We start from the raw sequence: 22,913 nt of genomic DNA on the forward strand, positions 1-22,913 counted from the left end.
TGGGTTGATAGAGGGGTGCCTCAAAGGGCTGCCTTTTCCAGGGCTTTCATCTGTGATTATGCGAGCATCAGAGTGAAGATTTCCAAGTGTGCTTCATTGCAAAGTTGCATGGGAAGGTGCAGAAAGCACCCGCGCGTTGAGAGAAAAGTGAAGGAGCGTGGGAGACCAAGTCCTGTGTCTGGGTAAAGCCAAGGTCATTAACATGGTGCTGTGGGCTCATCAGTGCCACCTTTCGGGTGGAAAGAGGCTTTCAGGAGAGTTTGTGTTTGTCAGCCATCGACTTCTGCTTTCGGTGAAGTGAGAAACGGGGAGCGGGGGGCTGTGGACCAGATCTGGGTTTTGTCCGAGGCTGTCTGGATGTGGTGGTGTATTGTCACTTGTCACCCCCCCCTTTGAAATGTTGGATTCTGCTTGGCTTGTGGAAGTCAAGCCTGATTCTGAAATAGCTCGAGGGAAAAGCAAAGGACCCAGGGGTGGCTCAGAGGGGAGAGGCTGCCCAGAACAGGTTTCTGTTCCCCGGGGAAGGAGAGCTAAACTCGGTGCGTTGGGATGCCAGCAGCCTCGGCAAAGCCCGACCTGCTGCTCCGCGGCGTGCTCTCTCGCGGAACCAGGAGCATGAAGTTATGGAAGGGAATTTCAGAACAATAAAGGGAAATCCTTTGCCTCCCGTACAGCCCAGCCTGGGAAAAGAAGCTGCAGCCTCAAACGCTGCTGCTGGCATTTAAAAGAGAGCAGGTTAGCTTTATAACTAATAAAAGATTTGAAGTTCTTTGGCAAGGACTTGATCTCGATGGGAATTAAGTTTGGGGCTCTCTAATGCTCACCGCACTCATCTGGAAAGAAACTTTCCAATCTTGCAGAGCAGCGCACAATCGGCCAGGTTTTCATCTGCTTCAGAAGCTGTATCGGTCGCAGCCAGAGACGTGATAGGGGACTCGCTCGCTGGCTTTGTTCGCCTGTAGCTCAAAAACGAGCGCGGGAGCGTACCGGAGCTGGGGAGCCTGGCAGGGCAGGCCGAGGTGGCGTGCGGGACGCCCTTATTGCAGCCGGCTTCTTTCGGCCTGCTCCCCCTGCCCCCCTCCATCCGTGGCGCCTGGGGCCTGGGAAACGAAGCGGGGTAGCGCGGCCGTACGAGCGCCGGGGGTGGCACTGCGGGGAGCGGGAGGGGTGGCACCGCCGGCAGCGAGGCGGGGTACCGCTACCGGCAGCGGGGGCGTCGCACCCCGCCGGGGGCCGCTGCGCGGGGCGCGGGACTTTGCGCGCTGTTTGCCTCTCGGCGCGGTAGCTTGGGGGGGGGTGGGCAAGGGGCTTTCCTGCTCGCCCGGGAGGTGCATCAGGAAAAATAAAGTAAAAAAATCATTTTTAGTAATAATAATAATAGTGCTTCGCGCAGCCGGGGGAGGGAGCGGGCGGCCCGACGGCTGCGCGGGGCGGGAGGGGGCGGCCGCTCGGGGCCGGGCCGGGCCGGGGAGGGACGGGGCGGGGGGGGGGGGCGTGCGGAGCCGGGCCGTGCCGAGCCGAGCCGAGCCGCGGCTGGGTGATGTCAGGCTTCGAGGAGGAGCCTCCGCCGCCTGCCCTTTTACTTTCGGGCGCCGGCACTTGGCCGCAGGCTGCTGCCGGCCGGCCCCCCCCTCCCTTCGCCCCCTCCGCTATGGGCACCCCGCACTTTTAAGACCGGGGCGGCCGCCTTCTGCGCCGCCCCGGGGAGGGGGGGGGCACGGTGAATTCATTAAAAATCGCTATTGACGTGGTTATTCATTGCCCAGCTCCGGGCATGTGAACAACCACCCCCCCCACACCCCACCCTACCCTTCCCCCCCCTCCCCCCCATCCACCCCCAGCGCCATGCCGGCAGCTTGCACCCTGCTGCTGCTGCTGGGGCTGGTCCCGCCGGCCGGGTCGCTGCCCCTCGTTTCCCCACGGCGTCTTCCTCCTCCTCCTCCTCCTCCTCCTCCTCCTTCGTCCCGAAGCCGACTCGGCCGCCCTTGCTCGCCTCCCGCCGCGGGACACGCCGGCAGCCCGGGTGAGTGCCCCCGTTCCGCCCTGGGGATGGGGATGGGATTTGGTGAGAGGGCGAGGGGGTCCCACGCCGCCGCATCGCGACCGAGGGTTGCTGAGCATCCCGACATCACCCAGGCTGCGAAGTGCGACCCCCCCCCCGCTCCTCCCTTCCCGAATCCCTCTCCATTTTTAATTTTGCCCAGCCCGTCGCGGTACCGGCAAGTGCTTCAAGTGGGGTGAAGGTTTGGGATGGGAACGGTGGGTGGGAAACTGTCGACGGGTTGTAGGTGTGCGGACGGACTCGAAGGCGAGCGGTGGAAACTTCACAGAGGAATTTGAGGAAGGCTCTGGTGGGTACCGGGGGCATGGTTAACACGCGTCCACCCACCAAAACGCTTCCCAGGTGGGAAATCGGTGCTCCCATAGGTGGTCTTCAGGGTCTGTGTTGGCTACCACTTGTGTCCAGGCATGCCCTCATTCCACCTCAGGTGCTGACCCACATCCAGGTGTGGGGACAGATGCCATCAGCTCTCTATAAATACCCTCTCTCTTTGCGTCGCCTACAGACCGTCAGATTAGTCACGTATAAAGTCGCGTTTTTCCTTGCACACCACATCTACAGCGTCGTTATTGGGAGCGATGACTAGTTCGGTGCTTTACAAGTGACACTGAATTTGGTTTCAGCACAGGATAAACCATATTTTTCCCAGAACAAGCAGGGCTCATTTCAAGTGTCACTCGGTAAACTGGTTTGCTTCCTCGCCGAATAAGACACACAGCTCTAAGGATGACTAATTCTTGATGAGTTTGGAAAGTGCTGGGTGTCTGCAGGTGGTATAAAGAAATCCAGTATGTCAAATTAGACCTGTGTAGGTTTTAAGTAGGTTTTAGGATTGATCACCTGCCTGAGCTGGACTGTCAAATTTCATCTTTTAATTTCTGAAGTGGAGAGAATATCATGCCTTGGTACTTGGGGTGAAGTTTACTTTCATGGAGCTATACAATTTCAGGAAATGTGACAAAACTACATCTATAACATTTTAGTTTTGTTCACAAACCCAAGGCGTACCTTTGTAGGAGGTATCCCCACTAGACCAGATATATAGTTGGGGATATCAACTGGAATGTACCCTGCAGCGGATTAGAAAACTCCTAGCTAACAGTGTTTGTGTGAGAGCAGCCTGGTGACTAGGATACTGCACCGAAATGAAGGAGATTTGGGTCTGTTGCCAGCTCAGCCACTTCTTTGTGCCACTCCAAGTGTCAGTTTGCCTTCCAAACCGGGAGAGAATAACGCTGTCTTACCTGCTGTCAACCTTGTGAAGATAAAATCTGCAACTTTCCAGCAAAGTGCTCGCCTATTATTTGATGAGAGCTGCACAAATTCCTCGGTGGACAGAAAAAACTATTTAATTTCATCTCAGCTTTCGATCTGGCATCTTTTCCTGTGACCTTGATGACTCCTGAGAGTCAGTGGAGGAATGCATTTCCTTTGTTAAGAGTATGAAAAGCTCGAACTATCTGTCCATATGCTGGAAAAGCCATTTGTCTGGCTACCAGCGTCTGGCCGCCTGGCTCAGCGGCAGAGGCTTTGCTCCGTGCAGCCTGTGCTCAACAGCTACAGGTGCTCGTGAATCATGTCAACCCCATCCAGAAGGAACGGGGGACGCATCGTGAAGGAGTGATGAATAGCCCGGCAGTAGCTCGCTCCCTAGCAAACGGCATCATGAATTATGCTGGGTCCTGACAGCCACGATTCACTCGCTGTTAGCTACAGCTCTATGCTTGTCAGTCAAGGGAATTGTTTGGTGTTATGGGAGCAGGCTGACGGGATCTCCTGAATCACTCTCAGGTTGAGCTGTAGACACTTGAGAAATCCCTGTTGTCTGTCTCACTGCCGCTCCTGGCCCTCTGAGATGTTTTTCACCTTTGAAAACGCTTGCTTGAAGCGGGGCGGGAAACGTTTCTTGTAAACCCATCACCCCGGCGCTACGTGGAAATGAAGATTACATCTGAAATGAGTCTGAGGTTAGGCGGCAAAAGCCCTTTCTTAGGCAGGGCTTAGCGAGCAGATGGTGAGGCAGTGGGTGTAGAAATGGGGCTTTTGAGCCTCTCACAAAGCGTGGGGTGAGGGAGTGGGGCTAGAGCCGGGCTGCCCTGCGGAGCTGCCTTCCCTGGCCTGTCTGCGCCTCGGACGGCATCCGCCGTCCCTCCCCGCCAAACCCACCGTGGGCTTGTCTGCTGAAGATAGGAGGACAGATGGCTTTCGTGTGTTGTTTAAAGTACAGGCTGAATCAGGGCACAGAAACATAGGAAAAAATAGGTGAAGTAGGAAGTGAGAAACCTGGTGACAGTAGAGTTAAAGCATCATCAAACCCCTCTGCGAAATTCCTCCCGGCAGCTGTTTTACATGGGCACCGGACAAGCCGAAGGGCACCATTTGCTGCCAGCCTGGGTCGGGTGGAGGTTCGGTTACAAGCTCTGTCCTCCTGCAGGTCTCCTTATTTCAGGTTTTCCATCTGTAAAATGGGAATAATTGCAGTGACACCACGGGGACAGCGGAGGTGGCACCGAGCCCCCCACAGAGTCACTATGGCCGGGGTCTCCCCCGGTTTCTGCAATGTTCCTTCTCCCTTTACTTCTGACCCACACCGGTGCCCTGCCATGCCGCCCGGCACAGTGCAGGGCTGCCGGCAACGGGCTTGCCCTGAGAAGTTGATCTGCTTTTCTGCCATCTGTGTCTGGCCTTCTGTCCTTTCTCCCTCTCTCCTGTGCCAGCTGCTGCCTTTCTTTGCAGCTTCCCCAGTGGGAGCCCTGGAAATAAGGTGTGAAATCACCCGAGAAGCAATCAGCTTAGCTTGCAGCAGAGATTTAGGCTGGCTGCTAGGAGAAACTTCCCAACCCTAAGAGAGGGACAGAACAGTCTGCATTTATTTACGGGGTTTTTTTAGACTTTCTATCTTTGAAACTTTCTGTGTGTGGAAGAAGAAAATTTAGGAGTGAGGGAAGAAGATGATGAGGATGCCTGTTTGCACAAAAGTGTGGTATTGCCTCAAAACCTGCCTCAAATTTCACAGCATGGATTTTGTGGCTCCTGGGGGGCAGAAGCCCGGCTCTCTGTGCAGTCACGCCGATGCAGAGAGGACTAACATGCTGCTGTTTAGCTTTGATAGGATTTCAGGTGACCGCCGGCGGTGCAGGAAGGATGCTTTCTCCCTCTGCGGCACAGGGACAAGGAAGGATCGCCTCCCGTGCCTCTGCATCGCTATCAAAAAACCCGTAGGCTGCAGGGTTTTCTTTTCTTGGGCATCTTCACTGCTCCTCTCTGTGAGCTGTAAGTGGATTTGGTTGGTGTGCTGCGAATGTGAAGTCCCTGGAGTTGTATAGATTTAGCTCTCCTCCTTTGGGGTACGTAATTAAAAAAGAAAAGAGAAGGTAAAAAAAAAAGCATTTCAGAAAAGGAGGGAGATAAGAGATCGGCTTCCCTGCCTGTTCCCCATCCCAAGACCCTGAAGGTAACAAGGGTCATACACTGACAGGCTGGGTTTGCATCAGTCTGTAAAAGCACTTTGCATGCTATTTAAATGGTAAATGAATATGGTCCAAGAGATAATTGTGTAACCCGACTGGCAGGGAGCACATAGAGATGCGTATTGATTTACACCTCCATACGCAGAGAATGAGGCTGCTAAGCTGTGACCAGCGCACAGCAGGTAAAGGGATAGCTGTACCCAAAGCCTGTTATTGGGCTCTCCGCAAAGTTTGATTTCCCAGTAGCAAACCACCAGAGCCAGCCTGTGCCCGTTCAGCAGGCATTAGCAGCATGCTTTGCTGCACCAGCCGTCACCACTTCAGAGGGATAATTTAATTTGCTTTAATTTTCTCTTGTGGCTGGGAGGACACAGGAGACGGGTGGTTGTTACCGTGTCTCCTGATGCCAGCCTTGCTGGTGCAGGGGGGCTTTCCTCAGGGAATATTACTTTCAGTATCAAAAGTCGCAGATATTGCTGAGTTTAGAGGAGCATGGGGTTTCTGGGACAACTTGCTTCCTTCACTTGCTCTTTCAGATCCCAATTTTTGGGCTGGCAGACAGAAACCCTCCATGATTGAGGTCCCAAGCTCCATCCTCCCTGTCCTCTTCGTCTACAGGGGGCATGTCACAGCAGCCGAGCGCCGTGTGGAGGCTTGCGGCTCCATCACCATCACATCTCTCGGGGATGGCAGAGGATTGCGCTCATTTGGCGGAGGGGGTGCGGTACCAGGCTAGAAAGGCAGTTAGTCCTGATGTGGTTGTAGTACAAAACTCGAAGGGATGCTGCCAGGGCTGGGACTGTGCCTGTGCATCCGAAATGTAAAGCCGCTTCTTCAAACCCGCAGCGTTTCAGGCAGTCCTGCATGCAAAAGGGATTTTGGGAGGTGTCTGGGCAATAGGACCAGGGGATTGCTCTGTGCCGCTAGCTACCAAACCGGGCACTGAGCTGTCCCTTGGGTGAAAGTGGAGACCAAAGTCCAGTCGTCTGTAGGTGCGTGCTGGCTGCCTGCTTGGGTGCTGCCGCTGGCCAGCCCCGGCTCCGGGGCCATGCACGGCTGCTGCGGGAGCTGCTGCTGGTCCTGCTGGCTCCTCTTACGGCTGTACAGAAGTGGACGGAGGGCTCAGTAGCATCAGTCTGGTTGCGATGGTTTTATTTATGAAGCGTTCATCCGAGCTAATAAAAAGCAGCACAAAATAAGGAACTATTTCAGTTAACGAGATAACCAAGGCAATAAAACCTATCAGTGTAGCAATAGTGTTTCAGTGCTGTGGTGTAGAGACTAAGGCACCGCCGAAGTCTGCAGCTCTTCTGGAGTCGCTGCTGGAAGGACCCATTGGCTGGTGCTGTGAGCTCCCCATCAACGGTAGCTACGTACCATTTCCAAAATAAGGATAGGTACAGAGTGGTAGGGCTCAGCTATGGCTGAGCCTGCTGCCTTCTTGCAGCACAAAACCGCTGTCTTTCTGCCTGTGTCTGTGCTGCTGTGGGGAGGCAGGAGGGAGGTGAGGTGCTCAGAGCAGGGCTGCAACCTCCTAAATACCCTGGGGAAATGATCTGGAGCTGGAGGGATCATAGACAGCCAGCGTAAACCCTCTGGATCCTGGCTTTGCTTCTCCACGTAGCTTCAAGAGAGTTTCTCAGGTGTGGGGGGGTGAGGAGGGTCTGGGTGGGTCAGGGTGTCTCTGGGCAGATGAACAGCACCGCTCACTCCTGGGCTGATCCACTCAGACATGCATGGAGCTCCTCTGGAAACAGGCATGGCCAGATCCTGACACCTGTTGTGGTGACTTTCTGCTGTTGCAATGGTGCAAAGAAGCTTTCGGGGCAGTTTGACCAGCGAGAGGGTCAGAAGGCGCTCCAAGCGAATTAAAGGTTGGTTGTTCGTAATATTCCCCTCATAATGTCCAATACAAAATCCATAGTCTGTAGCTCGTGAGCAAGCTCGTCACGAGGCCTTAATACCCCAACCACAGCCCCTGTTATTTACATTCGATTGAAGATGTAGGTCATACAATATGTTTTTTCTCTTTGCTGATCGGCTGAGCGTAAAAGGCAGAACCCAATTTTCAGTGGCAGTAGAACTGCTTATAAATTCAAATTTGTATTTCTCTGAGCAGTTTTGTGACATTTGAATTGTAATTTGCTGTTTCCATAAATATTAGAGGTTCATTTGCTGGGATATCCATCCAGAACAGATGCAAGAGGGTTGTGAGAACAGGCTCAGTGAAAGAGTGAAGACCGTGGGCGCCTATCAGGAGAAAATGGTTTTGTGGTATCTGGCCACCCTTCCCTCTCACCCTTTTCTGCGTACATACAGCTGATGCATGTACACCCATCACCATATATTTTTTTCAATGCCCAGGTGCTATACCATAACATCCTGCTGCTTCAGCAAGGGGCACAGTTCATGTATGGCTCTTTGATTATGCAGTGTTCGCATTCATCCTTTCGGGCTGAAATCATTCGCGTCCGAGGACAAGGAGAGAACTTTCCCACCCAAAAGGGAAATGATGTTGCATTACTGAGCGACCAGCCCAAGTAATAATATAATCTTAGAAAAATGCAGTCCCCTTGAGTAAAGGAAGCTCTGTAAACTTCAGCTCCTCCAAGCTGTTAGTGTAGCTGTTGCCTGTGTTATAGTAACGCTGCTGTGAGACCCAGTCTACTGAAGTGCTCAGGAGAGAACAAGGGAAAAAGGGAATAAGAACCAGTTCCTGCTTAAAATGAGGACCTCTTGTAGGATCCGAATGTTGTCAGGTTTATAATACACATTTTAGGATCTTGGGTCATATCCCTTCTTTGCTGTTAATTTGGTTTTTATCTCAGCTGGGTGCTGAATGGGGTGATGGTCACCCCTGGTCCTGAAGAGCTTGGAGAAGGGGCAGGCAGAGCCAGGGTGAACGGAGGGATCAACTGGAGGAAGGTAAAATGATGCGAGGTTTCCACTCACTGGGGTGCTGGGGTCAAAAGTGTGGTTGTGTAAAACCAGGGGAGAAAGAGGCTCACTTTTAGAGCTGTCAGTGTTTGGGCAAACCCATGCAAGGGAGAGACATGTGATAAAGTTACTCTGTGGTTTGCTCTCTTCTGCTCGCCACAGGGTGTGTGGCGTTAGTGTGTGCCGTGATTTATTTTGGGCTCTGTGGGTGCTGAGTGTGTATGGGTCCCACGGCTGGGGCATGGGTCAAACCACGGGGACTCTCCTTGGTATGGGTGCAGCACCTCTCCAAGTCGAACACTCACTAGAGTCTTCTCTAGCAAAGTGCTGGTCTTCATGAAGTCTGTAGGAACTTGCTGTCTTGGAGGTCTCTGCCGTTCAGGCTAATTTGTTTCAAAGTAGGAGGACAGACGAAGTTGTCTCAGGAGCTTCATCTCTTCAGAATCCAGTAAAAAATGCATGAGATATAAAAATATCATTTTTAAAGGGCCTGAAATGCAAAATCCAACCTATTTCCTATAAGCAAGGAGCTTATAGGAAATATCCTACAAGCTGTCCCTGCTCCCGTGCTGCTCCCCCCAGTCTGTCCCATGGCTTTGGATGAAGGTATTTCCCATTGCCTGTCCTTTGCACAGGCAGGGCTGTTGAGAAGGGTTATATCTGCTTCTGCATCCACTGTGCCCTTGACTTTGAACCATTTGATAAATAGTTTTGCAGTTGGTTACTTAAGCATCTCCCAAGCTGCAGTCAGCATCTCGGCTGTGGGCGAAGGAGCGCTGCTGCCAAAAGTCAGGATCTGTGTCGAGAGCTCCTAAGATTTGGCTGCCTTTCCTTAAAACCCCAACTCCTGTAGTTGTCATTACAGGAGAATTGCTTAGGGGGGAGAGAAAAAGAGCTTCTGGCTGTCAAGGTGGTAGATAAAAAAACCCCTTGAAAATGTGAGCTGCAAATCCAGGAGACACACAAGAAGTCCAGGTTGGCTGTATTTAAAAATACCACTAGCTCAAAGCTGATCTCCAGAGGCTTTTGAGTCCAGACAGAGGGGCCATTTCAGACACTCCTGCTTGGCAGGTCTCTGCCTGTGTGTCTGCAGGAGAAGTGCAACCATCTTAATTGTCTCACTTTGCTAGGCAAAGAGAGGGTGCGCAAGGAAGTGCAGGGCAATGCAGCAGGAAAATTGGGTGCAACCTCAGTTATTTTCTGTCCAGCTGTCCGAATACCTTGTGCAAGTGCCTTGACCTTGGCAGATTGACTGTCTGCTGGGAGAAGCAAGCTCCATCTGCCTTTTCATTCTTTGCAAGGATGTGAAGCTAGGAACACTTTTAAAACTGCTTTTGCAGCATCTCAGCTGTGGGCAGTTTAAGCTGTTTGAGGGTGACCGTGTCACTTGCAATGCAACCAATTCCTTGCAGGTCCTTCCCTTTGCCCCCCCCCGCGTGAGCACCCCAGTTTGGGTTCCCAAGACAGTGCTTGCAAAAAGTCCTCTGGAAACGCCGTGACCTTTGTGGTTCTTTTGCCAAGGCAAACACGGGGATGTTTGAGGGACCTTTTGCACAGTGGTTAGATGGCAACAAGGATCTTGCAGCTCAAGCCTGGGAGAAAATACCCGTTTTGTCTTAACCCTGAGCTAATTTAGCTGGGAAAGGGCTGAGGAAGCATCTTAAATGGTCTGACAGATGAATTGTTAGCTGGGAAGGGTTAATGGTTGTCCCAGAGATGCAGCACAGGCTGCATCTCCCAGAGGACATCGTGTTGCACACACACATTCAGGGCGTTTTTCTCAGCATTTTTCAGCGTGGTGTGATGGCAGAGGTTTTAAAGGCCTTTACAGGAATCAGTCTGACCTCTCGCCTCTATAACAAGGCAGACATAGTTGTCATTTCTGCTGCCAGAACCACCCTCAGATTCCCTCAGGGATCTCCAGACCATGGAAGAAACTCTGTGCAGGAGTTTTGGGCTGATGGACAGGCTCCTTCGGGTTAGCCAGTAGCAAAGGAGGGCTCTTTTTTCCCTGAAGAGCACGCTAAAAGGCACTTCTGCATCTGGAGTGACAAGAGGAATTTGGATCTATAGAGCACAATTATCCACGTCACCACTTGTTAGGATGCTGGCGTTAACACCCTTCCTCTTGTGGAAAATCTCTTAAGCCCTGAGGACCAGCGTGAAACATCACACTCTGTTGAATGTCGCTGAAGCGGGGATGAATCACACTAAGTTGAAGATTTGGCTTCAATGTGTTATTGGAAAGATACCTTCTGTGATAGCCTAGCAGGAGGGTACTGCAGCCCACCCAGGGCAGCAGGACCTGTCTTCGGGGGAGGAGTACACGTAAGTTGAAGGGTGGAGGTTGGAGTTTGGATATTTGAGGGGTTTTTGGTTTGGTTTGGTTTTTCGACCACTCTATAAAAGCAAAAGGCAGGTCTGGAGGGGATCCCAAGATATCTCCCAAGGGATCTCAAGACATCTCCCCTTGCAGGATCACCCCAGAAGATGTTTATCTAACATGTTTTTAAGAATTTACTCCAGAGAAAGGTTGCACAGCTTCTCTGAATAGCTGTCCTACTACATCCATGCCATTATAGGTAAGAAAACACTTTCTTATCAGGGAAACTGTAGCAGCTGGTGGTTAAACCTTCTGCAAAGAAAGATATCCCATACAAGTGGTGGCCAGGTTTGACCCTGCGTAACTTGTAAGATCTCATGAACTGACAAGTTAAGGTAATTTAACAAGCTGGGGAGGTAGCGCAAAAGGTTACCCTGTGTATTGAACTAATTTCTTCCCCTGTGATGGGAATGAATTTCCCGGATTGGAAACATCAGCAAACCAACTGCGTATGATTTGCTTTCCTTGTCAGCTGGAATCAAGGACCCTGATTGTGGAGCATAATACTGCTCTTGTAATTCAGCCTTTATCTTTGTGCCGGAGCTGGGCATAATTGTATCTGTGTCTGGAGGGACAAGGAGAAGGGTTTCAGTAGCTGGTGCTCACAAAGGCATCTTTAGAAAGCTCCTTACCCCTGGTACAAGCTTGGAAGAGCTCAAAGGAAAATACCCCTGAGTAGCTTTAGGCATTTGAACAGTCATCATTGTTTGATTCGGATTCAGTTACAGGACTAACATCTAAATGTTAATTCTTTTTAGGACATTATCAGCTCTTTCAGCAAATACAGAATGGGGCTGCAGTATTAGAGTGGCAGCCAACCCTGCAGATAAAAGCCCTTTGAAAGGATGTTTCTTAGGAGGGAAACTTGATCAGAGAGTGCAGAATAATTGTGAAGATGGTCTTTTCTGAGAGACATGCAGCAAATATGATACATGAACAAAGCCAAATCAGGACCAGGAGGCTTCTGACCTGGGGAGTGGGAGTACCAGCAATTTCGTGGCCTCAGAACGGTCCATACCGTGCAGAGAGAGATCCTCATAATCCTGTTCTGCAAATTGCTGGTATAGCCTGGAGATCGTACAGTGCTGGGTAAGCCGTGTCACATGCCGGGTTAAGACCAAAGTTGATGATCACTTGATGGCAAGAGCATGCCAAGGCAGTCTGTGTGAGGTGGCTCTGTGCTGGGTAATATGGGTCAGTGTGTGGGCAGACGGGGTTTGGGGGCCGATTTCTGGCCTCTTGATCTTCTGCGCTGCCTTGGTCAGCACACAGTGCCCCTACGCACCAAGGTAGGCTGTGACCTGACCCTGACTCCTGTGAGTCCTCAGTGACAGCTCGGAGGGTGACGGCCCAATCCTGCCCTTCTCCATCACCCTTTTCCACTGCTGGCTGCAGGGCTCGGCCACGGGGCTGCCTGCTGCAGAGCAGAGACCCCCACGCAGCCGAAAGAAGGCGTCTTGTTTTCAGCCTCCCCGAAACACAGGCAGAAAGGCCCTGGAAATGGTAAATCCCTTCCCCCCTGGTTCTCAGAAAGGAAACATGTGACTGCAGAGGCGGTGGGAGAGCTGCGCGGGGCAGCGGGGGGAACGCCTGCTCCAGCGGCTCCGGGGCTCCCTGCTCCTCTGCGGTGGCAGTGGTGGCCGGCCAGCGGGCAAGGACCTGGCTGGTCCCTGGAAGAAGGAGGTCCGGCACCATCCTGAGCGCTGCCACCGCTGCTTCCGGCGGCAGATCGGTGCGGTGTCATCTAGGAAATGCGATTTAGATCATCATCCTTTCGCAGCAGATGGGGGAAGGGAGGTGGGGGCCCTTATCTCTTCTGGGGATTAATTTCTCTTTAAGCTGCTTTAGTTTTTTGCCTGTTTGCTTTTTTCTCCATCCCCTCCCAAGTCTCACCGTCCTTTGCTGGAAGAGTAGGAGCCACGAGAGCACCCGTGGTTCTCACTGCCACGACACCATGCCCTGCATCCCACCTTCAGCTGGGAGGTGAGAGCTGGGTGTAAGGCTTGGGCTGCCATCAGTTTTCCCCTGGGATGGGGTTGGATTTTGCTAGTCTACGTGGAGGGAAGAATCCAGCGAGCCTTGTATCTCTGCGTCACCAAACTGCATCCACCCCTTGGTGGCCTTGTGATCCTCCTGCATCTGAGAGGGCCCTTCATCCCTCTCGTCCCCACCATGTCCTTGAGAAGTTGCTCAGTTCCCAGGCTGGTCATCATCCCTGGTGTGGCCGCCAGCCAGCAAAGCTCTTTGGTGTGTGCTTAGCATTAAGCATGGAGAATAGTTCCCTGGGGAGCTCTTCTTAAGTGCATTGCTGGAGCAAGGCTCTGGTCAAGACACCTGGACCAAAGCCCTCCCTATGGCCGTGGGCAGCATCGCTTGGCCCCCAGGGACCCGTGGCAGCTCCCAGCGTGGCCTCTCAATGTGGCAGCACTCCTTTTCCTACTCCCTTCTCCATCTTGCCTGTATTTATTGTCCCCTCCTGGCTGTAGGAAGCAGCTCCTGGGCTCAGACCACTTTGGAGCAGGGACCTGTGGTTTTGTTTCCAGAGTCTGACATGAAAATACCACCTTGTTTCCTCCTGGGTCTGCAAAGGGCCAGAGTCCTCAGCTCCTGGGGCGGACGGCTCCTGCCACACGTACACTTCACACCGCTGGGTATGGCTTTTTGATGTGCAGTGAGGTTTTGTGCAGAAAAGTCTATGCTTCAGCCCATAGTTCTCATGGTTTTAAGCACAATCCTTAATAATCACAAATACCAGTAGTTTGGTTTTTTTCCCCTGCAAAATCCATTTAAGTCAAATACAAGTCACTGAGCTTATATTGGGAGTAAATAACGTACATGGAATGACTTTGGTTATACATGAGGTCAGACAGCATGAGCTAATGCTCCCTTCTGGCCTTGAAATTAAACTTTTCAGGAAGCAAAATTTCATCCTGCAGCTTCTAAGCTGCTAGCACCTTTCCTTAGAGAGGAGCCCAAGCCCCGGGGGCTGCACAGTACTCTGTACCTTGTGAGGCTTCTCACCCTCTTATCACTGAAATATAGCCCTGCTTGGAGGCAGTTTTCTTACATTACCAGTTTAAATGAACGTGGGCAGCTGCTGGGGGCATGTGATGGTGCAAGAAAGTCATACGATGGATTGTGATGCCCTGGTTAATATGCAAAGGGTAATCAGTCTCTCCATAGCAGCAGCGGGCTAGCTTCCTTGGAAATATTGCCCCATGTGAGATTTTTACCAGTTGCAAACCTGGCTTACAAAAGCCAGCAACAGCATCATCCTGCTCTCTCCAGCCCTGTTTCTTTCCACTCAACCAGCGCTGTACGCACTGCCATGGCTTTTTTTCATTTTTTTTTTTTCCCCCCTTTCTTTTTTGCAGCCAGGATGTTTTTTCTTGCCTTTTTATTGTTCCAGTGACCTAGCAACTCCACTTTGGTGGAGCCCTGCCAGGAGACTTCCTCCCCGAGCCGTCTGACAGTCTCCAGCAGCACTGCCCTCAGATGGGAGCACAAGTTAAAATGACACCGGGCTGGGTCCCTGCACGGCTTTTGCTCCAGCCTCGTGAGTGCCGCCGAGGGTACCGCTGCCTTCCCGCCGAGCAAAGCTTCCAGGGGACTTTAAAAACCCTGGAAAGAGGAAGGAGAAGTGCTGTGTGGGGGATATTTTCTATAACATTTCTGCAGGACGTTACGGAAAAGCCTGGAGGGTTTTAGAAGCAAATTAGGCGGTGCTGGGATTCAGCATTTGGGGTCCGCGGTGCAGGCAGGGTGGTTGGAGGCATTTCAGCATCGCAGGGCAGCGGGAGAGAGGACGGAGAGGAGGTGTGAGTGCTCAGAGAGCTGTGCTATTCGTGAGATTTCTTCTGGCTTATTTTTATTAATGTTTACTGAAAACAAGAAAGAAATCCCTCTGGTAAGTGCTCCCGGGCCCTGTCAGCTGGTGCTGTGGCAGAGCTGACTTCACACCCCCGGGGGGCTGCAGGGGCTTTTCCCACATTAACACCAGAGGGGACACTTCTGAGGTAGAAAATAAACGAGGTGGCAAGCAAGCAAATACAGCTAATTCGGGTTTTCTGCTCAGGAAAGGCAGCAGGGACATGGCTCCTGGGGCCCTGTGGCACCTCTATGGGCCTGGAGGCTTGGTTCCCTCTTCACTAGCCGTAGGGATGGGTGGACTGAGATTTTACTGGAGCCTTGGCATGGCTGTAGTTTTTTTTAGGAGTATGGGGAGTCATGAGACAGCTTATCCCTGTTGGAAGTGGACTTGTATTTGAACATGTTTTCCAAAGACTCGACAATAAAACAGGAATCTTTTTTTAATTCAGTTGCCAAAAGCTGTTTAAAAACAAAAGCTCATGAAAAGAGGTTTAAGGCGCTGCTCTGCGCCCTGGGCTGGTGGTTTTCAGGCAGCATGGGTCCATGCGGTCCCAGAGATCTGCGGAGTGAACCCAAACTGTCCAAGAAAGATGAGTAAGATACTCAGGGTTTCACAGGCTTCAGCTGGTGATCCAGGAGCCTGCACCTCCCCAGGGAAATGTTTAGGACACCAAAACTAAGAGGCTGGAAACCACTGGATAAGCGAGACAACATCCTGTCTCTGCACTGCGTAGGTTTTATCCCCAGTTGCAGGCGGGCCGTATGCACGCATCCCACACTTTTGGAAATGACCACAGGTTTCTGTGTGCTTTTTATTGTAGAGTACCTGTTTCTCTGCTTTAGGGTACTGCTTTTAAGAGCAATAATTGGATCCTTTTTTTTCCTTATGGCATCTCTGAGCATCAGGCTCTGGGATCATGAATAAAAGGATAGGAAGTAAAAATGGCCTTTAGCATCCTCCCTGGTTTTACAGGTCCCGGAGAGGAGGTGGTGTGGAAGTGCAGTGTGTTTTTGTCTCATAAAGCAGCACTGCAAGCAAAATGCCATGGCCTTGCATAGGAGGGGCTGAGGACAATGCTGTTGTCCCCAGCCCCGTGGGCACCCATCACCCACAGTGTCCAGGTAGGTGATAACTACCTGGACCTTGGCACTCAGAGCTTGCAGGGCCTGCTGCTGGCCTTAAGCCCCCATCACCTTTCTTGAGCTGATGTATTAAAGCTCTAGTCACCTTTGGTGGCTCGATAAATCCTTCGTATTATGGTTAAAATGATTTAAAGTCCTGCGAATTGCTGTCCTGCTCTGCCTGGGACCCAGTGGGGAGAGGATGAGGAGCACGAGGACCAGAGTAAGGCTTTGCCAGGGGACACATCTATAGGGTACCCCATCCAAACCGAGCTCCGCAGCAGGGTGGGGAGGCACTGGCAGGGCTCCTGCACCTCTTCTCTTCCCCATCCACCCTCTCTCGCCACCTTTCTTCATCCAGCCTGAATAATTCCTTTTATTAATATTGAAAGAATTAGCAAAAAAGGGTTGACCGCATGTGGTTAAAAACCTCTCGCATTCTTCCCGTGCTTAGTGCACACGAGGGACCTTCCCTGAGCAATATTATCAGCGTGTTTACGCTCAACTGACCCGTTTCAAGTATGAAATTTTTTTTTAAGCTCCATTTCGCCCCCCCCCCCCCCCCCCCCCCCGAACTGCTCCTTTCAGGGCAAGAACAAGGAAGGAAATTGAAAATCCCAGAGAGCCCTGGACGGTCCAGATTTAGGGCTGTAGCTTTTGTTCGCACAAACTCACTTGGCTCCTAACCGGCCTCCACCCATGATCCCGACATCCGCAGCAGCCGTTCAAAACAGAGCACAGAGCCTGGTCCCAGCCCCGGCCCCAGCCCCGGCGGGGTCCAGCAGCTACCCGTGCCACCCGCTGCGGGGCCGGCAGCCCCGGCTTTGCTCCCCGCTTCTCCTCCTTCGCAGCCTGCCTTTCCTCCTAACCTTTTCCTACAGCTGGCAAGGAGTTTTCGAAGTCGAGATGCGTTTTTTTTCCCTCCGCGAGCCTTGGATGATGTTAAGATTATGCAACGTTAACAGATGTGGGCTTTATAATTATAGCTGCCTATCCTCGGGAGGAGCCTGCTTTAGCTTCACGCGTGCTCAGCTCAGCATGGGATGCTCCCGGGGTGGCCGTAGCCCTGGCAAAAGAGCTGCTGCATGGGCGGCCGTACCGGGATCGGTCCCCAGGGAATCGCCACCCTCCTGAGGAGGGACTGCTCTGGGGTGAAGGCCTGCTCTGGGCAGCCAAGCAACTGCCTTTGGCTTTCCTTGTATGCAAACACAGATTAAATTTGCGTTCCCAGGTCAAGGGAGTATTTTTCTGCCCTTTGAGGAGAAAAATTCCTTCTTCAGGAAGGCAGCGGGGCTGGGATATAGCTCGTGGTGTGCCTTGGCTGGCTGTGATGCTCCTGCCAAATGCCGTCTGCAGGGATCCTGCTCCTCTGGCGTTAGCAGGATACATGCCTCCTCATTCCCTGCCCTAAAATGTCTATAAGCGATCACAACTGCTGCTGAAAACTTGCAGTATTGTCCTTTTTGGTGTTGTGCTGTCCCATGGTTGAGCCTCGAGCATCACCATGACATTGCCCTGGCAGCAGCCACCTCCTGGCCAGGGCAGTGCCCATGCTGCACCCAGGGATGGAGACAGAAAATCGCTGGTCCAAAAAGGATTTTTCAGGAGTCTCACAAGGTAGACATCCAGCTGGGCTGCCAGGGGCAAACCCAAAGCCTCGAGAAATCAGCTGGAACTTGATCTGTTTGTCCTGGCCGCGTTATAACTCAGCTCCCAGCAAGCCGTGGACTTGTTATGCTTGCTAAGAAAAAGTAATTCCAAGCCTCGACCTGTCTGGTGAGCATCACTGCTAGTTTTAACTGGGAAGGAAAACACTGGTCCGGCGGGTGGCAGGAGGGTTTTGCACTGGAAGTCAAATATTTCTCTTGACAGCTGCGGTCACGTGGAGTTAAACAGCGGAAAGTAGTTGGCAGCTTAGGATGTGACGAAACTGTTAGTGACAAATGGGCACCTGAGCTAAAGAGCCCCTCTGCTTTAAGCCTTTAATGCATCAGGGAAGGCCAGATGGTCCTGAGTGTATTTTTTTGGAAGAAGCTTGCATCTGGTCCACCTGCTTCGGCGAAGGGTCATCTTTGAAGGCTAACTTCTGCAGGCAAGTCAAAGAGGAGATGATTGTGGTGGTCTTGCACTTCTGGCAGGCTTGGTGGCTGTGTGATGAGCTGAGATTTCATGTCTATTTTGTCGAACAGCCTGATTTTTTCAGCTTTCCTTACTACATGCTGTGGGTTAGCTTTTCCAGCACAGCTCATGCTCTGCACCCACCAAACTGGGGAGCTGAGCCCATGCTGGCGAGAGTATTTTCTCCCTGCACCAGGACCTGGTGTACCTTGCAGGGCAGACTTAAAAATGCCAGATGACTCTAAAAAGCCTGTGTAAATAATACCTTCTTATTCATCCCATCCACTCCGTGGCTGCACTCAAAGCCAGGTTTGCTGGCGCCCATGATAAGGGGAAGGGTTTTGCTTTGGTTTATTCCCAGCTGCTCTGCAGAGCCAAAAGAGGATAGAGAAAACTCCGAGGTGGATTTGCAGGGCAAACAACCACCAGACAAGCAAACAGCAGTATTTTACTTTTGAACAGATTGCATTCAATCAAGGGTCGTAGCTGAAGGTTTTTGCTGGCATTTCCAGGGTTATTTTTAAGAAGTGGCAATTAAATGCCTGCTGCAGTGCCCCGCTATATATTTTAGTGTGCTTGGCGAGAGCCCTTGTTGACATATGACTTGGCAACCTGAGAAAGCAAATTTCCCTGTCTACACTCATCCCCTAAGGGTTTCTTTAAGCATCTGCTGCTTTGCCTTTTTTCTGTGTAGCAAAGCCGGCTGCTGGGGCACAGTAAGCATGGGTTACACAGCTGAAAGCTTTTAGCAAGAGCGTAACGGAGAGAAATTCAGTGCGCCGCCCTCCAGCACACCCAGATTTTTTCAGCATCGGGGCTGCTATAAATGGACTTGCGGGTTACAATTACAGGCTGGGTATTGGCTTGCAAATGAGCGTAGCAAGCGTCCCCTGTGACTTTGCATCCCCTCATCCAAATGGGGACAAGGAGCCGCTTGTTACATGGGACAGGAGGTGGCTGACAGTGGGCTCCAGGCGGCAGTGGCTGCTCGGTGTGCTCGGCGAGGTGGGCAGCGCAGCCACGGCTAGGGCTCCCAGTAAAGGCACCCAAGGGGCTCTGCTCCACTGCAGCTCTTGTCTCCTTCGGCCTCGTGGTGCTCAGACTGCCAGGATGAAATGCAGACTGTCCTACCTACGTGTCTCTTTTTTTCTTGTTGAGTTCCCACCGAAGCTATTGCAGATGGGTAGAGGAGACCGCTCCTGAAATTGCCACCTCTGGGGCGGCAGGTACAGCAACCCCAAAGGAGACACGCAAGGCAAGGAGGAGTAGGTGTCCCGTGGGTGTTTCTCTGAGGCACAGCTTTCTTACAGAATGTGCTTGGAGGCCAGGGAGAGGTGTGCAAAGCTTAACCTTCAACGTCAGACCTTTCGGGCAGAGACTGAGCGGTGCCTTTAGCTGCTGCCCGTGTATCACCCGCAGCCCTATTTTGAGATGCCATGTGCGCAACAGGCAGGACATGTCCCATAGCCTCGTGGATCTCTGAGCTGCAAAGTGGGGAGAGTTCCCCTCCCCAAATATCTGATTTTTCTCAATTTCTTGAGAGACTTCAGACCCTACATTGCAGTTTCCCTAGCCAGGCTCCCATTCTGCCCACTCAGCAAGTGGAGTGTACGTTGGGCTATTTCAGCCCAGAGATTGCATTTTGGTTATAAGGAAGATGGGTAAAACTGGGATCTCGCTGTTTCAGATGACACAGCCGTGATTTGGACTCGCTTTGACTTGTTGTGGGCTTTGAAGAGCATCTGAGGCTGCAGTACCAGCCAAGCCTCGTGGCTCTAACATAGGGCAGGGATGGTTGCTGCTGGTTTTCATGTGACTGACGTGCAGGGAAATCCTTGCACAGCTCTGGCTGGTACCATGGGCTAGAAACCCCGATTCCCTCGGCAAATCTCACTGGAACTGCTTACGGCAGCTGTCACTAGATGCTCTGCTCCAGGCAGTATCAGGCTGGATGACAGAGCCAAGGCTGAAGCTACAGCTACCGCACCGAGTCCTGCTGCTGCTGCTGCTGCCGGCGGTCGGTGTTAATGATTGAGCCAAGAAGTTGGCTACTGAGTAATGTCTTAAGACCTGATTTGGGAACATGTTTATATTCTAGAGCTGCACACAGCCATCTGTGTGCTTTTGGAGATCCCGTAAAGCATGTAATGCCTATTGACATCCCTGGGAGAAGTCATTTTGGGGTCCATGAGATACAGCAGATGGTAGAAATGCAGAAGAAACTTGTGCAAAGAGGAGATGAGATTGCTGCTGTTATACATCGGCACAGTGGGGAGCAAGTGGAGGGAGGAGAAGAGCTAGCTAAGCTAAAGCGTTATGCTGGCTTGGGAACCAACATTTATTCCATAAATGTGTTTGTTTATTCATTTTCTAATGAAATAAGAAAATTATTCTGGGTGATGGGAGAGGTGGGAACTTGGAGCAGCCTTCCAGCAGGAGCAAGAGAGCAGACTGAACACTTTTAGGTTGTAGCAGGGGCTCCGGCTGTGTTTGCTCACAGAAAATGGACCTGCAGGTGCACAAACTTCTCCATCTTTTTTCTCATGTTCTCGTAGACATTATTGTCAGATACACCAAAATGTCCATCACCTTGGGGTGCTTCAGCACCTGGATGGCCAGTGTAATCCACACCATACATTCATCTCTTCTGTCCCGGTGCCTTGTGGTGGCTGGATGGGTTGTGCCAAGCCTCCTGTTTGCCCTGCAGTTCTCAGCCAGCTTCATGCCGGGTCTCTGGAGGTGGTGGGATTCGAGATGAGGCATCCAGCGAGCACTGGCCGAGCGGAGAGAGGGGAAGAGCTGTGGGGCCCGGCCCCCTCCCATCACTCCCTCGGGATGGGGCACAGGGGCTGTGCTGGGCTCTAGCTGGCCATCAGCTCTGGAGACCTACACACTCCCCCCATGGACTCCACACTGCATGTATCTCCATCAGTTATTTGTTTAAGACTTTCTTTTTGCTCCTTTAAAGATTATTTCTCCTAACATACAAAAAGCATGGGGGTGCTGAATTGCATTAATCTTGTGCACAAAGGTGGGTTTCGGCATTTGGCCCCACAGACCAATCTAATTTCCACTGGTATGAATCCAAAAATAAATTTCATGTCTGTGTTTTGATTATGCAAAATTTTCTCTAGTGTAAATGAGATCAGAGCTTGGCCTCAGTGTTACTCCAATGAGCCAAGCCTGCACGTCCTGTGCTGATGGGATTTTAATTTTTTTTCTTGTTTTTTCTTTCAGTCATCGAAAGCAGCCATCAGGCGAGGAGAAGTTCGGACATGGAGTTAAGGACTTCTGGTGCTCTCATGGACAGTGTGGAGCTGGTGACGATGCTGGCTGGGAGCAGGGAGCGGGCATCGCTGTCTGCCAGGCATGGTGCGGTCCCAGTGGCGAGTGGGGTCATGAGGCATGTTGGTCCCCCCACCGGTGGTGGGGATGTCACCCCACCAGGAGCAGGATCCCTGGACAGCCTGTCTGCTGGGACAGTGACCCACCTGCCTGCCCACAGCCATCCTCCCGGTGAGTTTTATTGATGCAAGTGTCCCCATTTGCCGTACCCAGCCCATGGACCGAGCGTAGCTGGTGGGTTAGGAAGTATTCCCACCTGCTGCTAGAAATTCAGATTTTTGGAAGAAATCCAGTCCCAGAAAAGCTGGGGGGGGTTTTAACATTACAGTGAAGGTGATTCTCGGGAGCTGCTGTTGTCATTATTCACCACCCAGCGGCACTCCAGAGAGTCCTGCCCATCCACGGAGCTTGAAGGCTGCGTACAGAGCGGAGACCCCCGGCATCCCCGTGCCTCCTCTCAGAAGGAGCTGAACCCCATCACAAACCCAACCTAGATTATAAGTGCCTGAGTTAAAAATATCTGAGCAGCTGTGTCAGGATTTGTAGCTGAGGTCCTCGCGTGGAAATCGTGCAAGTGAACGCTTACCTTTGGGCTTGTTCATAATCTTCACATTTGGTGGGACTGTGGTCGTGAGTAAACCAGTGTACTTTTTTAAGCATGCACTAAACCAAAACCTATTTCCTGCACCAGAAGGACAAGACTGTGCTGATTGCCCTGTCCCCACTTTATTTTTTATCTTAATATGCCCGGATGAAATAAGTGTCTTGCTGAGATATGAGCATAGAGGTTTTCTTTAATTTTTTAATTCTTCAGTTTTTTCTGCTTAGGGACTAAAGTGTGGAGCTGGCATGCCCAGGCTACCAGCTGCTGGCTGTCCTGATGTAACCTCCTTAGTGCCTTCTGCATTTTTAATGTTTTTTAAAAAAAACTGGGGTTTTTTTGCCATGTACAAATGAAGACAAATTTTGAAATGCCGATTTTTTTTTTTTTTTGTGCCAGAGACCCTCTATTCCCAGCAATCCCTCTTGCCGTGTGCTCTGTGTTAAATAGAGGAAACCTGGGGGATGCAGCAGTGACCCTACCTAATGCATATGGTAGGGCTGGATACCACTGCGGGTGATGCTGCTGCTGCCCCAGCCGAGACAAATTAACTTGTCCAGGGGGAACATGACCCTCTCTGTGTTGCTTTCCAGCCGCTGGAAGCCATCACCATGCTGCAGGCAGCCGGCAGAGAGACAAGAGGGCTTTGGCTTCTCCCAGCACCCTTCCATCCGCCGAGAAGACGCCACTGGTTTTGGCAGCCGTCAGCACCGATTTGGCTGAGAGGGTGCTGGGCGGGTATGGCAGGGCCCAGGATGTGGTGGGGTTTGACAACGCAACGAGGACGGTGCTGCTACCTTCATCTGCGGAGATTCAACGCCCAGGTGAGCCATCCTAGTTCAGCCTGGTAACAAGGTGGATGCTGTTCCCCAGAAAAACTGGGCATCGGTTAAGCCTGGCTCCCCTGCACTGCTAGAGCTTTGTGTGCCGGATCCAGCCCTACATCCTCACCATGTGCTCAGGGCAGTTTTGTGGCTCACTTCGTGCACGAAGATGGAGAGAAGG

General features: G+C 51.8%; 1 protein-coding gene across 5 annotated transcripts in view; it reads left to right on the forward strand.

Moving 5' to 3' along the window:
• The first annotated feature begins 1,554 nt into the window (after positions 1 to 1,554).
• Positions 1,555 to 22,913, forward strand: part of HEG1 (heart development protein with EGF like domains 1) — a 56,251-nt gene continuing 34,892 nt past the window's right edge. For 3 of the 5 annotated variants that reach the window (XM_069780921.1, XM_069780922.1, XM_069780923.1), the window contains exons 1-3: positions 1,559 to 2,023; positions 21,200 to 21,478; positions 22,502 to 22,732. In XM_069780921.1, the coding sequence (XP_069637022.1) occupies positions 1,846 to 2,023; positions 21,200 to 21,478; positions 22,502 to 22,732 (688 nt within the window). In that variant the 5' untranslated portion in view covers positions 1,559 to 1,845. Of the gene's footprint in view, positions 2,024 to 17,601; positions 17,621 to 21,199; positions 21,479 to 22,501; positions 22,733 to 22,913 lie in introns of those variants that run through there. The other 2 variants (XM_069780924.1, XM_069780925.1) reach the window with 2 other exon arrangements.

Source organism: Haliaeetus albicilla, chromosome 4 (assembly GCF_947461875.1).
Source record: "Haliaeetus albicilla chromosome 4, bHalAlb1.1, whole genome shotgun sequence".
Taxonomy (NCBI): Eukaryota; Metazoa; Chordata; class Aves; order Accipitriformes; family Accipitridae; genus Haliaeetus; species Haliaeetus albicilla.